The sequence below is a fragment of the Myotis yumanensis genome, unplaced genomic scaffold (genome assembly GCF_028538775.1).
Source record: "Myotis yumanensis isolate MYYU_CA2020_CCGP unplaced genomic scaffold, mMyoYum1.0.hap1 SCAF_2, whole genome shotgun sequence".
NCBI lineage: Eukaryota > Metazoa > Chordata > Mammalia > Chiroptera > Vespertilionidae > Myotis > Myotis yumanensis.
The window spans coordinates 114,610,425-114,627,416 of NW_027223753.1; the positions used below are offsets into that span (position 1 = coordinate 114,610,425).

A 16,992-nucleotide genomic window follows, 5' to 3' on the forward strand; every position below is an offset into this window, starting at 1 on the left:
TTGTGCACCTGAAACTAATATAAAACAACACTGACTGTCAACTGTAATCTATATATATACTTATCCTATCTAAAAAAAGACAAAAAGGGTAATTGACCGTACCTTTGCTACGCTTCCCATTGGCTAATCAGGGTGATATGCAAATTACCTGCCAAGAAAGATGGCGGCTAATTTGCATATGTAGGCACAATGATGGGAGGCAAAAGGAGAAGGATGGAAGAATGGTGATCGGAAACCCAGGCGGCAGGCAAGGGCCGGGGACCGGGGCCGCCCTTGCCCGCCCCCCAGCCGGTGATCGTGATTGGAAAGCCGGGCCGCATGCAAGGTGGCACCCCTGGGACACAGGAGCCACCTTGCCTGTGGCCCCTGATTTTGATCATGATCGGAAAGCCAGGCCACAGGCAAGATGGCACCCCCAGGACCCAGGAGCCCCACGGTGAGGTCTGCAGGTGCTATCAAGCTATGAGGGGGAGGGTGGAGGGCGGAAGGAGCTACAGGAGCAGCTCTGGCTGGAGACTGAAGACTCCCGCTGGAGTGAGGAGCAAAGACTGAAGGCTCCAGCCACAGAGAAGACTGTGTCCAGAGCAAAGATGGAAGGCGGTGGCCAGAGTGAAGGTCTGGGTCCTGGGTGCCAGAAGAAAACTGGTGCCAGTAGCCAGGGGAAGGGAAAGCCTATTGCACGAATCTTTTCGTGCAACAGGCCTCTAGTATATATATATAAAAAGCCAGTGACCAGAAAGCTGGAACAACTGAAACGACTAGAATGACCCATTGCTATGATGCCCACTGTGGCAGCCAACTGGTCCATTGGGGGCAGGGCTGGCTGGCCAAACTCCCACATCCCCTCTTCCCCACCACCAGCCCGGCCCCACCCCACCCATGCACGAATTCATGCACCAGGCGTCTAGTCCTATCTAATAAAAGAGAAACATGGTAATTAACCGTAATTTCGCTACCCTTCCCATTGGCTAATCAGGGCGATATGCAAATTAACTGCCAACCAAGATGGCAGCTGGCAGCCAGGCAGCTGAAGCAAACAGGAGGCTTGCTTGCTCCAGTGACAGAGGAAGCCAAGGTTCCCCGCCTGCCGCTGCCGGCCTCTGAGCTGCTCTCTAAGAAACATTGTTGCAAATATAGAAGCTAAACAATCCCCAGAAACCTGCTTTCAGCCATCAGAGCTGGAGCGAGCAGGACTGAAACAATGTTGCAATTATAGAACCCAAACAAACCCTAGATTCCTGCTTTCAGCAGCCGAGGCCTCCAGCTGGAGCCAGCCTCAGAGCTAAAGCTGGCTCTCAGCTCCAGTGACAGCCATAGAAGGTAAATAAATTCCAGAATAAAAAAATAAGAAAAAAGGAGAGGTTGGGAGCTTCAGTCGCCTGCCAGCCTGAAAACAGCCCTCAGCCCCTCACCCGGACTGGCCAGGCACCCCAGTGGGGACCCCCACCCTGAATGGGGTGTGACCAGCTGCTAACAGCCATCATCCCCTCATCCAGGCTGGCCAGGCACCCCAGTGGGGACCTCCACCCTGAAGGGGGTGTGACCAGCTGCAAACAGCCATCATCCCCTCATCCGGGCTGGCCAGGCACCCAAGCAGGACCCCCATCCTGATCCGGGACACCCTTCAGGGCAAACCAGCCGGCCCCCACCCATGCACCAGGCCTCTATCCTATATAGTAAAAGGGTAATATGCCTCCCAGCACCGGGATCAGCAGAGCCGTGAGGCCTCCCGAACCCAGGATCAGCAGAGCCACGAGGCCTCCCGAACCTGGGATCAGTGGAGCAGCGAGGCCTCCTGGCCCCTGGAGCAGCAGAGCAGCGAGACCTCCCAGCACTGGGATCAGCGGAGCCGTGAGGCCTCCTGGCCCCTGGAGCAGTGTGACAGGGGGCAGCACCCATACCCCCTGATCGCCCTGCAGCTCTGTGTGTGACAGGGGGTGGGGCCACAACCTCCCTATCCACCCTGCTCTATTCCTGACAGGGGAAGGCGCCCCAACCCCCTGATTGGCCCTGCTCTGTGCCTGATAGGGGGGAGCTCCCCAACCCCCTGATTGGCCCTGCTCTGTGTGTGACAGGGTGCGGCGCCCCAAACCCCCCATGGGCCCTGCTCTGTGTGTGACGGGGTAGAGCCGCAACCTCCCCATCGGCCCTGCCCTGAGTGTGACAGCAGTGGTGCCCCAACCCCCTGATCGGCCCTCTCTGTGGGTGACAGGGGGCAGTACCCCAACCCCCTGATCCACCCTGCTCTGTGTGTGACAGGGGTCGGTGCCCCAACTCCCCTATCGGCCCTACTCTGTGCATGACAGGGGGGAGCTCCCCAACCCCCTGATCTGCCCTGCTCTGTGTGTGACAGGGTACGGAGCCCCAACCCCCCTAATGGGCCCTGCTCTGTGCGTGACAAGGGGTGGCACCGCAACCTCCCCATCGACCCTGCCTTGAGTGTGACAAGGGGCGGTGCCCCAACCCCCGAATTGGCCCTACCCTGAGCATGTCTGGGGGTGGCATCGCAACCTCCCGATCCACCCTGCTCTGTGCATGACAGGGAGCGGTGCCCCAACTCCCCAATCGGCCCTGCTCTGAGACCGACCAGGGGCTGCACCTAGGGATTGGGCCTGCCCTATGCCACCCGGGAACGGGCCTAAGCCAGCAGGTCATTATCTCCCGAGGGGTCCCAGACTGTGAGAGGGCACAAGTGGGGCTGAGGGACACTCCACCCCGCTCCAGTGCACAAATTTTTGTTCACCAGACCTCTAGTATATATATAAAAGCCTAAGCAACTGTTATGACCAAACAACCGGAACGACCAGTTGCTATGATGCGCACTGACCACCAGGGGGAAGGCACTCAATGCAGGAGCTGCCCCCTGGTGGTCAGTGCACTCCCACAGCCAACCTCCCCTGGCCAGCCAATCTCCCACAGTCCCTCCCCCTGGCCAGCAGGCCCCGATCAATCACTTGATCAGGGCTGGGCCCCGGGCTGGGATGGGGAACCGGGGGTTGGTGATGGTGGATGCGGCCCCTTTCCCAGGGGTGCCAAGGGCCAACTTCCTCCTCGGGGCCAGCAGCCAATGCCCCACAGTCCCTCCCCCCTTTTCCCTCCCCCCGGCTGGCAGGCCCCAATCGGCCTGGCCCCAATCATCCTGGCCCTGATTGGCCCTGATCACTGGTCAGGACTAGGGACCCCACCCATGCAGGAATTTCATGCACTAGGCCTCTAGTTGAAAAATAAAATAAAATAAAATAACTAAAAAACCAAGGTTTTCCCTTTATCCCCCAGTGATTTTTTTTAAGGCTTTGAGCAATAGATAAAATGTATTTGCTCATTTTCATAAATAAAGGATTGGGAAGATACCCACCAGCTATTGACAGTAGTGATTTCTGAGAAGGGTATCTGTAGCTGGGTGGGATGCCAGAGGACTTTCCTTTTATCTGTATATTTCAGGTTGTTTTTTTTTTAAAACCTCACCAGAGGTTATTTTTCCATTGATTTTTAGAGAGAGTGGAAGAGTGAGGGAAAGACAGAGAAATATGAATGTGAGAGAAACACATTGATTGGTAGCCTCCTGCATGAGCCCTGACCAAGGCCTGGGACAGGGAGGAGACTGCAACCAAGATACATGCCCTTGACCAGAATCAAACCCAGGACCCTTTGATTTGCAGGCCAACACTCTATCCACTGAGCCAAACCAGCTAGGACTATTTCAGGTTTGTTTTTAAAAACTTATTTACATATTACTTGTATTACCTATACTTTCTCTATATCTATAATAATATAATGATAATATATTAATTAGACTGGACGCCTTCCAGATGTCATTCCGGACATCCTTCCTGACAAAGCCGGGACCAAAGGGAAGCAGCCTGGGTCCTGGGTGCCTGTGGGCGGCCGGAGGAGGGAAGCCCGGGTCCCAGATGCCAGAGGGAAGCCAGTGCCGGCAGCCAGGGAAAGGAAGGCCTACGCTTACACAAAGGAAGGCCTATTCTTGCATCAGGCCTCTAGTAAAATACATAAAATAAAATATGAAGTAAGTAGAGTTGGATATTTCTGTTTAGACCTGAAAGTCTCCATGTATGTGTGCGTGCATTGCGTGTGTGTATGTGTGTGTGTGTGTGTGTGTGTGTGTGTGTGTGTGTGTGTGTGGTGGGTGAGGGGTATTCAGGAAAGGGCAAAGGTAAGATCACACTTGAACTACCTTAACATAGAGACTTAAACATGTCAAAACATTGGCACTTGGTCGTGCAATTGAGAATCAGGACCACTCACCTGGGAAAGCCCATCCTCTGAGGTCTGCTTCCCCCACTGCAAATAGCCGATGCTACTGCGTGCTGGGACTCCATGTAGTATTTCTTGAGACTTCCCATTTTGACAGCCATTAAAGACATGTGGACTTGCTCTTCCAGTTAAAACCATGTTCAAAACTGCCTAGTGACACAGTTTATAAATACTACATTTTAGGTAGCAACGACACAAGGACTTAATTTCTTTTTTATTTTAATAATCATTTTAAAATTACCATTTTTATTGAAAAGAATGAAATCACACACGTAATTCTGGAAAAATGTATGGCATTAACATTTTAGGGTTAAAACAACTGTTTTTCTTGAGCCATAGTCCATAACTTCCCATGTGCCCCACTCAGAACCTGTTGCTCATCCTCCCTTTACATTCCTTTTAAACTTTGGTTTCCATGGTTAGGATTTAAGGAGCAGGAGACTAATATGTTATTATAGAACTTTTCTTTCAGTTATTAGGGATTCCTGGTGGGTCTTAACAAGATATTTTTGGGAGGTGAAGGAGGGTATTGGGGGATAAATGGTGATGGAAGGAGACTTGACTTGGGTGGTGAACACACAGTACAGTGTACAGATGATGTGTTGTAGAATTGTGCACCTGAAACCTGTATAATTTTGTTAACCAGTGTCACCCAATAAATTCAATTAAAAGGAAAAAAGATATTTCCTAATGTTTCTAGACTCTCAGGGATAGAGGCCTCTCAGAGGTAAACTAGAAAGGACTGTAATGGGAGCTGGAAGGTCAGATCTGATAACAAACTCAGGGCAGCATCTTAGTCTTTCCAGGATAAATTGACCTCTCTTCATTTAAGAGAATATGTTCAATTTTTTAAAAGCCTGATTCACATTCCACAACAGAAGCCAAAGTCTTCCCCCTACCTGCCTGCATAGGAAGCCTCCAGCATTTGGTTGTAGCAGATGAATGGTGGAGACATCTAGGTCCTTCTGAAGCCTGCAGAATGGGAGATGCCATCAGCATTTGGTCAGAGAGGATGACTGCACCAAGGACCTGCAGCCTCTCCTCCCTCCAGCACAACACAAAGCGGCAGTCACATGGGCTCACCTGGTCACTGTCCCTCCCGTGTGCCCTCCCTGTCTCCTTCTCTCGCAAGAAAGCTTCTAGGACTGGGGCTGCACAGGGAAAGCTGTGGGTGCAGGTGGGAGAAGCCACAGACCCCACGCGTTGGAATCCCTGCGTATGCTCCGATGCTGGGCTCAGTAGAGACACTGCTCTGGGACAAGGGATGCTTAGCTTAGGGTGGTGATAGATGACCACTCCAGAGAGAACTGGCCCAAGGCAGAATTGAACAGACTGTTTAAGTGGAAAACACCAGCTTGGGGGTTGAGCTCATTTCTTGGCTATGGAAGGGCAGCCTCTACTGTTTCATCAGAGACCAGGAGTTGGGTTTCTACCCTGGACAATGTTAAAGTCAAGGTGCAACATGGCTCCTATTGTCACCGAGCGGAAGGTGCTGGTACGAGAGCTGTATATGTTCTTGACAGAACCTATTCCCAGGACTAGAGGTCACTCCCTTTTGAGAATACGACCCAGAGACTGGTCAAGCATGGCAAATGCCTTGAGGGCATCAGGTATAATTCAGGGCAGTGCTTTCCAAAGTATGGCATGGTTTTGGATGGCACAGAGATGAGCATTTAAAAATGTTTTATAGTGATGTTTCTAATACATATTTGTCTTCAGCACACCAAATACGTGATTTAAAGGACATTAATGTTAGGAAAGAAGTTAATATTTAAATGTGTGTTGATTTAAAGCAAGCTTAAGCAATAATAATATAGACCACAAAAATGTGATGGTGATATACAAAAGACAGGTTTCAGGAATACTGCCTCAGGGCTTGTAATTCTTCCCTTCTGGGGGCTCTCTAGCTCTCGCCAAGCTTACCCCTCTTTCAGTCTACTTCTAAGAAGCCTTCCTTGACTCTCATAACTGCTGGGCATCCTTCCTCCTCTGGGACCCACTGGATTAACTGTCTTCACACCTCATTTGGCCCATCAAGTACCAGCTGGGACTTGCCCAGGCTCTACGTCAGTGGTTCTCAACCTTCCTAATGCCACAACCCTTTAATACAGTTCCTCATGTTGTGGTGACCCCCAATTTCATTGTTACAAATTGAACATAATTAAAGCATAGCGATTAATCACAAAAACAATATGTAATTATATATGTGTTTTCCGATGGTCTTAGGCGACCCCTGTGAAAGGGTCGTTCGACCCCCAAAGAGGTCGTGACCCACAGGTTGAGAACCGCTGCTCTATGTGGACCTCTCGTCTTTCCCAGACTGGAACCTGCAGGAGGCCAGGGTTCTATCTTCTTTTATTTGTATTTTCCACAGTGTGAAGAACAGGCCTTTGCATATTACAGAGGCAAAAGAAATACTTGAGAATCTATTTTACTGTGCATATAAGTAATAAAACATTTTATATGAAAATTGTACAAATAAGCTTTGTTGTCTGCCACTATTTATAACCACAGAAAGTATCCTAGCACTGTACCACAAAAGCAGATTCAAAGTTTCCTGATGACAGTCATTTACCCATTACTATGGCCAAACTGATGATAGAAAAGGACGTATCAACAGAAAGAGCATCCACTAGAAAAATATTGCACTCGTTTCCAGTAGGCATGAAAGTATTCTCCAACACCAGAGTACATGGTTTATGTGACCCCAGAGCCAAAGGAAATGCTGGGTAAATATTTGTAGAACATACCTTTCAAATGTTCTGGAGAAGATCAGGCTGTAAAGAAACAGGATGACACCGTGGCTTCCTTCCCCACTGAACTGTTTGGAAAGCAAGGGAAAAGCACGTTTGCCTCCAAGCAATGCAGCTATGAATACCTGTGGGCATGAACTCAAGGATTTACTGCCTGAGAGATTTATTTTCTAGCTGCTTAAAGGGCAGCTGGAGCTCTCTCTGCTCCCCTAGATCTATCTCCACTCTCAAATGCATTCTCCTTCCTGCTTCCAGCCTGCCAATGATACCATCATTCTCTCGATTTTCAACCTCTCTTTCTTTCCTCCACTTCTGTCTTGCGATTTTCTTCAAACCATGGCTAGGATGTAGCATATCTTTCCTCTCCATTTTTCTGGGTCCATCCTAGCCCAAGTCCCAGGGCTGCTCTTGGCTGGCCTCCCTTCCCAGTCTCTCCTTAGTCAGTGCATCCCTCTTGGTTGAACTCAGGGGGAGTGTGGCGGGGGTGAGGGATGAGAGGCTTTATAGAAATACAGACCTGGAGTTATACAGACCTGGATTCAGAACCAGTTCTACTACTCACTAACTCAGAGTTATCTTACTTCTTTGAGCTCAATCTCCTCATCTGCAATTGCATATAAAAATACCTTTCCCCCAGGTTTGTTACAAAAGTGAAATGACGCATGCAAATACCTGCCTTGAGTCTCAGAACGGAACGTGCTAGGTCCCAGTACCTGTTCTTTTCTGAGGCACTTCTCCTCTGTCTCTTCCCTTGGGCAGGTTGCTTTTCTTCTCAGAACCTTCTGAAGGTGCCCTGTGATCTCCAGGATCAAATCCAAATTGCCCAGCCAACATTCAGGGCCTCTCCTTCACTGGCCTTATCTTAGTTTTTGGTCCACACTCTACCTGCTGCAAAGAAGCTCCTTGGCTGGCTTTCGAGATACCAGGGTAAGGCCCCTCCCTTAGAGGCACTGTATCAGGAAGGCTTCAGCTAAAATGCCCGTGCTTTGCCTTTTATGGATTCATTTGTCCCCTTCACTATCTGACTGGCAGGAGAATAAATTCCAGTGCCCCAGGAACCAGGGCCTGACAAACTCCGGTGCCATAGGAGCTAGACAGGAACCCAAATGGGCGCACTGCAGGCTGTGAGGGAGGGCTGGGCCGAGGCAACCTGGAGAAGGCTTGCATGCTAGTTTCCTGTCACTGCCATAGCAAATTACCACAAACGTGGGGACCTAAAACAACATGAATTTATTATTTGAAGTTCTGGAAGTTAGAAACCCAACTTGGTGTCAGTGCACCCGGTTCAAACGGCTGGCCAGCCTGCATCCCACCTGGAGGCTTTCCTGCCTGTTTCCAGTGTCTGGAAGCCGTCCTTGTTTCTTGGCCAAGGATCCCACATTACACAGCCCTCCCCACTCTGCTTTGGCACTGCACCTCTTCCTCTTTCTCTCCCACCACCTCATTTTCCTTATGAAACCCATGACTAATTGAACCCACCAGGATAAGCTAAGATAATCTCCCCATCTCAAAATCTTAAACTTCATCAGAGCCCTTCATACCTGGTAGGTAACATCATTCACTCCACCACAACTTGTCTAATGGGAGTCACGCTCAGCTAACTGAGGACATGCTGAGCTATAGGTCTAGAGCAGCAAATTTCCTGATTTTTTTTTTTTCGGGGAGTGGGGGTGGGGCATGGGCGGGGGAAGCTAAAGTCCAGGTTTTTATGTGGGATTTTCTGATTGGCTTTGACTGTTGCTGATTCAAATTAAAAAAAAACAAAAAACTAACACTGTGTGGGTTAATGCTGCAGATATAGGTGTATTGCTTTCCTAGCGCTGCTATAACAAATTATTAAAAATCTGAATTACTTACAACAATAGGACACTATTCTCTCCTGGTTCTGGAAGCCAGAAGTCTTAACTGAAGGTGTCCGAGCAAGGCCGCACTCTCTCTCCAGGCCCCGGGGAGGATCCCTCCTTGATCTTCCCAGCTTCTGGTGGCTGCTGGCAATCCCTGGTGTCCCTTGGTCTGGGAGATGCATCACCCCAGCCTCTGTCTCCATCATCACAGGGTGCTCTCCCTGCATGTCTGGGTCTGCGCCCAAATTTCCTTCTTATAAAAACACCAGTCATTGCATTAGGGCCACCCCAATCCAGCATGACCTTATCTCAACTTGATTGCACCTGCAAAGACCCTGTTTCCAAATCAGAGCACATTCATCGGTCCTGGGAGTTAGGACTTGAACATATCATTTTGGGGGGATGCACTTCAACCTATAACAACAGGTCTGCTGCTCACATGTAGCCCTCAGACCCCTCACTTGAGATCTGTGCTTTAAACTAGGACACAGTACTGGTGCATTTTGATAACGAATGGGGGATGATCACAACAAGCAGCCTCTGGTCAGGAAGCACCCTTCAGAATATATGCATCAAGTTCCCTCTTGCTCAGGAAATGGGGCCAACCTGTCCTCAGCGCGGCTATGGAAAGGGTCAGCTTGGGTCGGCTTGATGCAGGCAGTTCTGTGCTGAGCCTACCTGTGCTGCGCAGTTGCAGTGGTTCTCAACCTTGGCTGCACATTAGAATCACCTGGGAATCTTTCTAAAATCCTGATTTCTGGGCCTCATCCTCGGAGAGAACCACTGGCTTAGGGCCTTTGTTAGCTTTTCCAACTCACTCCTAGCCTTTGATGGGGAAAGCCTGTGAGGAGCTTCAGCACTGGCCCTCTGATTCTCAACTCCTGAGAAGACCTTGCAGATGTGGGGGTCCTTCCTAATGAATTAGACTTTCCCTGGTCTGAGTTGAAGAGATGGAAGACAGAGGGGGAAGCATGTGCCTCTTTTAGCTGGAAGGATCATTTATTCCTTACATGGCTCCTCTCTCTGTGTAACCCCATTAAGCATCTCCCGCTTGCAAGATAGTCTCTAAGCAGGCTTCCAGCTTAACATTTCATGTCAGCCATTGAAAATCTATCATCAGGTTTTATTAGTTTCATATTGCTGCTATAAAAAATTACTATAAATTTAGAAGCTTGAATAATATAAACTTATTATCTAACAGTTCTGGTGGTCAGAGTCTGAAATGGCTACCTCACAGGGCTAAAATCAAGATGCCAGCAGGGCCACTTTCTTTCTGGGGGCTTCAGGGCAGAATCTGTTTCCTTTCCTTTCCAGCCTTAGTGGCCCTGCCCACATTCCTTGGTTCACGGTCCCACCTTCCATCTTCAAAGCTGCAACAGTGATGACACCTCTCATCCCACATCACTCTTCCCCTCTCTTCTGCCTCCCCCACATTCAAGGACCCTGTGAGTACATCGGGCCCACCTGGGTAATCCAGGATATTCTCCCTATTATAGTCAGCTGACTAGAGACCGTAATTCCCCTTTGCCATGTGATGTAACAGTCATAGGTTCCCGGGACCAGGGTACGGACATCTTTGGGAGACCATTCTTTTGCCAAACACAGACCTATGAGGTGGTAGGCGAGATGGGCCCAGGGGAACCAGGCTAACCAAGGTCTTATACAGTTAGTGTGGCTGAGAACTCAACCCCCAGGTTTCTGCCTCTACGGCCTTTGAAAGGAGCAGAGCAGTGAGTTCCATGGATCACAGTCCCCTTACACAGCCCAAAGTTGTGTGGCTTCACCGTCACCCTGCTCAGGTTCCTCTGCGTTCACACTGTCATCTCAATTCCTCAGAAAATCAGCTTTCCTTTGTTTCTCCACAGAGGAATCTTTTAAAATAAAACCTTCCATTACTTTCCAGGGGCTGGGTGAGAACCATTGCGGAGGAGAACACTGTGCAGAAGGTGCTGATAGAAAAGGTGAAACAGGGACAACTTTTTCAGACCAGAAGTAATTCCCTGAGCATCGATGTGAATGGTCACTTTGGCAATTCGGGCTAGAACCTTCGTTGTCTACCATTTTTGTCTTTTATTCACTAGGTGAGGCAAGACTGCTTTAACATTTTCTCTCCACAAAAGAAATCTTGGCACATGCCCTCTATCGTATTCTTTTCTGGGCTTGATTAGCCAAGGAGTGGCCGGTGTGTGATCTGCCTCTTTCTAGGTTGCGGGGAGGGAGAGGCGGGCTTCCTTTCTCTTGGTCTGCCCTTCCTGAGCCCTCAAGACGACCTGGTTTTCTTAACAAGTATCATTAAAAAGACACTTTGTAAAAGAAAGAAGGTTCCTGTAAGATCAGTTCAACATAAAGTAATTATCTCAGTACTTAAACACTTACACATTGTAAATGATCATAGATGAATTTCTCAGTGGCCTCTTTCTCCAAAACTTCAAACAGCTGAAGCTATAAATCAGGAAAAGAAGATTAAAATGAGAAGGAAGATGAAAGTTACACCTATAAGATGTCAATTCACTGTTATTACCTCAAGGGAGATTTTTGCTTCATTGTAAAATCACATTGCTAAAAACTGACATATTCTCTTATACAAGGACATATAAAACATGGTAAAATTGGGTGGCTACTGGCCTCACGTTTACATCCCTCAGTTTTAAATCAATATGATATCTTAAGCAGTAAAACCATAAACAAACCCCTTCCCCCCAATAGGTAGAGTTTAGCTATATTTAAGACAGTGGGCATGGAAATGCACTTTATGATGATTTCAGGTATGGGATATTCTTGATCATGGTGGAAGGAGAAATCCGTAGCAGGATTCTCTGTTTTAGCTGTTTGGATCACCTACAATCCTTGCCCATCACCTCTTTGAATGGTCCCTTTGGCCACAGCAGACCTCACAGAAGCATCGATGGGGCCCCACCTCCACTTCCATGGTGAACCAGTACCCAGACTGCACTCACCCTCTCAGTGAAATTGTCCCCAGCATAGTCAGGAGTCGAGGTGACTTGAGTGTCCTCAGTGACAAGACAGATGATGGCCTTCTCAGCTTCTCCTGCCACCCACAGGATACCAGCGAGTGCCGCAGCCAGGGCCTGCTTCTGCTCTTGCTTGCTTATTGCACATAGACTGCAAGGCAGGAGGTGGGGTTAGAATGGACCGTCATCTGGCCATGTGCTGGGGCCTCCACTCTTATGAACTCTGAATACAGGGTTGGTTCCTTCATCAACCTACACTGCGAGGATGTCATAAGGGCTTGTCCTATCTGCTGTCACTGGAACTGGTGTCCTCTCAGCAGCATATTGCTCTTGGTAATATGGGGGGCGGGCAGTTACTACTGCCGCCATTGAGTCCCACCACTGTCCTCTCTCCAGAACTCCAGCAGGGACTGAGCTATGTTCTTTAACCCAATAACACAGGCCCTTTCCTAGCACAGCCCCGAACAATTCTCCCAGTTTTATCTCCCAGATTTCCATTTTGCAAACCCTCTGCCCCAGATGGACCAGTCCCTGAACATATTTCCCACATTTGCTCATGCACTTGTCTGCCTTTAATGTGCATGCCACGTATGTCCTGTCTGCCTGACCACAGCCTGTGCATCACTGGAGGTCTATTCCAGGGTGCCCTTATTAACCCGGAGCTGACACTCACCTGGCACTCACTGTGCCCAGTGTTGTACTGAGCACTTCACACATATCACCTCATTTAGTCCTCACATCTGTGAGGTAGAAACTATTAGTACTCCCATTTTAGAGGTGAGGAAGTTAAGACAGAGAGGTTGAGTAATTTGCCCCTGGTCATTCATCTTTAAAGGGGTAGAGCAGTGATTTGAATGTGGGCAGTCTGGCTCCTGACTCCCTAGTCCTAACCATTACACTACATTGAGTAATAATCTCAGGCTGTCCAACCTCCCAGGAAATAAGAACCCATCTTTAGTGGTATACTTAACTATGCCTATTTTCTCAGTATTTTACACTGACAACTGTTGTCCCAATGAAGAAACACATGGGGTTTCATTAATGAACTCAGCAATAACTTACAGAATCCATCTAGTTCTGTGGCAATAGAGAAATGAGCCACAAGGAGCCTCATACTCCAACATCCTAGTAGGAGGCAGATGAGAACAAAAGAGAGTGCTGTGAGAGTACAGGAGAGAGAACGCGTGGCTGGGAAGGTGCAGGAGGCTTCGTGGAGCTGATCTATCACAGAAGTTACTCATCACCATGTATTTCATATTTGCCACATACCAGGACTGTGTTAAATGCTTTACATTCATGCAGCAAATATTGTGTGTGCTCCATCTAGATTCTCTGGGATCCCTTTTACTTAGTTGGTGGACATGTCACCCAGCTGCTTCCAGTACTGCTGCTACTGGCTCCTACTTTTCAACTTTCTCTGAAGTACTGGAGGCACCTGGCCCAGAGGTGACGAGGAGTTATGCCTCTCCTGCAGATGGCCAAGGTCGATGCCTGATGGGGCGGAGGTACCGAAGCCCTGCTCTCTCAGCTGTGTATGGGCAATAAGCTCCCGGGATCAGGCTGAGGCTAGACTTCACAAGAACCCCATTCTTTTTTAAAAAAAATTTATTTTCTTGTTTAAAGTCTTACAAATAGTAATACATATGTCTCCTTTTTTTTCCCCATTGATCTTCCCCTGGCCTCCTCTACCCCTGGGCACATGCCCTTACACCGCCCCCCACCCCCGCCCCCAAGTGTCTTGTGTCCATTGATTATGCTTATATGTATGCATATAAGTCCTTTGGTTGATCTCTTACTGCCCTCCCCAACACTCCCCAGCCTTCCCGCTGTAATTTGACAGTCTGTTCCATGCTCCTCTGCCTCTGTATCTATCTTTTTGTTCATCAGTTTATAATGGTCTTTATTATCCATAAATGAGTGAGATCATGTGGTATTTTTCTTTCACTGCCTAGCTTATTTCACTTAGCATAATGCTCTCCAGTTCCATCCATGCTGCTACAAATGGTATGAATTCCTTCTTTTTTATAGCAGCATAGTATTCCATTGTGTAGATGTACCATAGTTTTCTAATCCACTCATCTGCTGATGGGCACTTAGGCTGTTTCAAAATCTTAGCTATGGTGAATTGTGCTGCTATGAACATATGTCCCCTTTCCCTCCCCACTCACTGCTTCTACCCCCCTCCCCTCCCCCCCCACTCCTGGCCTTCACCACACTATTGTCTGTGTCCATGGGTTATGCATCTATGTATACAAGTTCTTTGGTTAATTTCTTCCTATCCACCCACTCATCCCCACCTTCCCTCTGAGACTTGACAGTCTATCCCATGTTTCTATGTCTCTGCTTCAATATTGTCATTCAGTTTATTTTGTTCATTAGATTCCACATATGAGTGAGATCATGTGATACTTGTCTTTCTTTGACTGGCTCATTTCACTTAGCATAATACTCTCCGGGTCCCTCCATGCTGTCTCAAAGGGTAAGAGATCCTTCTCTTTTTTTTTTTTACTGCTGCATAGTATTTCATGGTGTAAATTTACTACAGCTTTTTTACCCACTCATCTACTGATGCCCACTTGGGCTCTTTCCAGATCTTAGCTATTGTAGATTGCACTGCTATGAACATAGGGGTGCATATGTTCTTTCTGATTGGTGTTTTGGCTTTCTTACGATATATTTCTAAGGGGTCACCTGGTCAAATGGCAGCTCCATATTTAATTTTTTGAGGAAACTCCATATTGTTTTCCATAATGGCTGCACCAGTCTGCATTCCTACCAGCAGTGTACTAGGGTTCCCTCTTCTCCACATCCTCTACAGCACTTCACATTTGTTGATTTGTTGATGGTAGCCATTTTGACAGGTGTGGGTTAATTCCTCATTATTTTTTTAATTTGCATCTTTCTGATGATTAGTGACTTTGAGCATTTTTTCATATGTCTCTTGGATATCTGTTTGTCACTTTGAATAAGTGTTCATTTAGGTTCTTTGCTCATTTTTTAATTGGATTGTTTGTCTTCCTTTTGTTGAGTTGCATGAATTCCTTATATATTTTGGATATTAACCATTTATCAATATGTTTTCCCATACAATGGACTCCCTTTTCATTTTGTTGATGGTTTCTTTTGCCATGCAGACCTTTTAAAATTTTGATGTAGTCCCATTTGCTTATTTTCTCCTTAGTTTCCTTTGCCCTAGGGTATGTATCCACAAACATATTGCTATGAGAGATGTCTGAGATTTTGCTGCCTATTATTTTTTTCTAGGATTTTTATGGTTTCATGACTTACATTTAAATCTTTTATCCATTTGAGTTTATTTTTGTGTATGGGGTAAAAATTAACTAGTTTCATTTTTTTGGCATGTACCTGTCCAATTTTCCCAACACTATTATTAAAGAGACTGTCTCGACTCCATTGCATGCTCTTGCCTCCTTTGTCCAATATTAACTGAGTATAATGGATTAGATTGATTTCTGGTGTCTCTGTTCTGTTCCATTGATCTATATGCCTGTTCTTGTGCCAGTACCAGCAGTTTTGATTATGGTGGCTTTGTAGTATAACTTGATATCTGGTATTGTGTTTCCTTCATCTTTGTTTTTCTTTCTCAAGATTGCTGCAGCTATTCAGGTTCCAGGTAAATTTTTGGAGTATTTGTTCTAGATCTGTGAAATATGCTGTTGGTAATTTAATAGGGATTACATTGAATCTATAGATTGCTTTGGGTAGTATGGACATTTTAATAATGTTAATTTTACCAATCCATGAACATAGTATATTCTTCCACTTGTTTATATCTTCCTCTATTTCTTTTCTGAATATCCTGTAGTTTTCTGAATATAAGTCTTTTACCTTCTTGGTTAAGTTTATTTCTAAATATCCTATTTTTTTGTTGCAGTGGTAAATGGGATTATTTGTTTAGTTTCTCTTTCTGAAAATTCATTATTGGTGTATAAAAATGCCATTGATTTCTGGGTTTTAATTTTGTATCCTGCTACATTGCTGAATTCATTCATTAAATCTAATAGTTTTTTGGTGGAGTCTTTAGGGTCTTCTATGTACAATGTCATATCATCTGCAAATAATGAGTTTTACTTCCTCACTTCCAAATTGGATGTCTTTTATGTTTTCCTCTTTTTTAATTTTAATTAATATTTTTATTGATTTCAGAGAGGAAGGGAGAGGAATAGAGAGATATAAACATCAATGATGAGAGAGAATCGTTGATCGGCTGCCTCCTGCATGCCCCCTACTGGGAATCGAGCCTACAACCCAGGCATGTGCCCTTGGCCGGAACCGAACCTAGGACCATTCAGTCTGTAGGCCGACGCTCTATCCACTGAGCCAAACCAGCTAGGGTAGTTTTCTTCTTGTCTGATCACTGTAGCTAAGACTTCCAGTTGAATAAGAGTAGTGGAAGTGGACATTCCCGTCTCGTTCCTGTTCCTAGGAGAAATGGTTTTAGTTTTTGCCATTTGAGTATGACGTTGGCTACAGGTTTGTCATATATGGCCTTTATTATATTGAGGTATGATCCCTCTATTCCCACTTTGCTGAGTTTTTATAAAAAATGGGTGCTGGACTTTGTCAAATGCTTTTTCTGCATCTATTGATATGATCATGTGATTTTTTTACCCTTTCAGTTTCTTTATGTGATGTATCACATTTATTGATTTGTGAATATTGTACCAGCCTTGCATCCCTGAAATAAATCCCACTAGGTCATGGTGTATAATCCATTTAATGTATTGCTGGATCCAATTTTCTAATATTTTGTTGAAGATTTTAGCATCTATGTTCATCAAGGATATTGACCTATAATTTTCTTTCTTTGTAGTGTCTTTATCTGGTTTCGAGTTAGGAAATGTTGGCCTCATAAAAAGAGCTCAGAAGTGTTCCTTCCTCTAAAATTTTTTGGAATAGTTTGAGGAGGATAGGTGTTCTTCTTTTAACGTTTGGTAAAACTCTCCTGTGAAGCCGTCCATACCAGGGCTTTTGTTTGCCAGGAGTTTTTTTGTTTGTTTGTTTGTTTTTTACTGTTTTAATTTTATCAGTTGTTATTGGCCTATTTGGGTTTTCTGGTTCTTCCTGATTCAGTTTTGGAAGATTGTGTTTTTCTAGGAATTTTTCCATTTCATCCACATTGTCCAGCTT

At 46.4% G+C, this 16,992-nt stretch overlaps 1 protein-coding gene across 1 annotated transcript in view; it reads right to left on the reverse strand.

Moving 5' to 3' along the window:
- The window catches only part of MINDY4B (MINDY family member 4B), a 46,639-nt gene that overhangs the window by 16,954 nt on the left and 12,693 nt on the right, over positions 1–16,992 (reverse strand). Inside the window, exons 6-10 of the mRNA XM_070403752.1 lie at positions 11,827–11,992; positions 11,246–11,311; positions 7,023–7,093; positions 5,172–5,244; positions 4,264–4,422 (exon numbers count right to left, since the gene is read on the reverse strand). Coding sequence (XP_070259853.1) covers positions 4,264–4,422; positions 5,172–5,244; positions 7,023–7,093; positions 11,246–11,311; positions 11,827–11,992 — 535 coding nt within the window. The remainder of the gene's footprint in view (positions 1–4,263; positions 4,423–5,171; positions 5,245–7,022; positions 7,094–11,245; positions 11,312–11,826; positions 11,993–16,992) is intronic.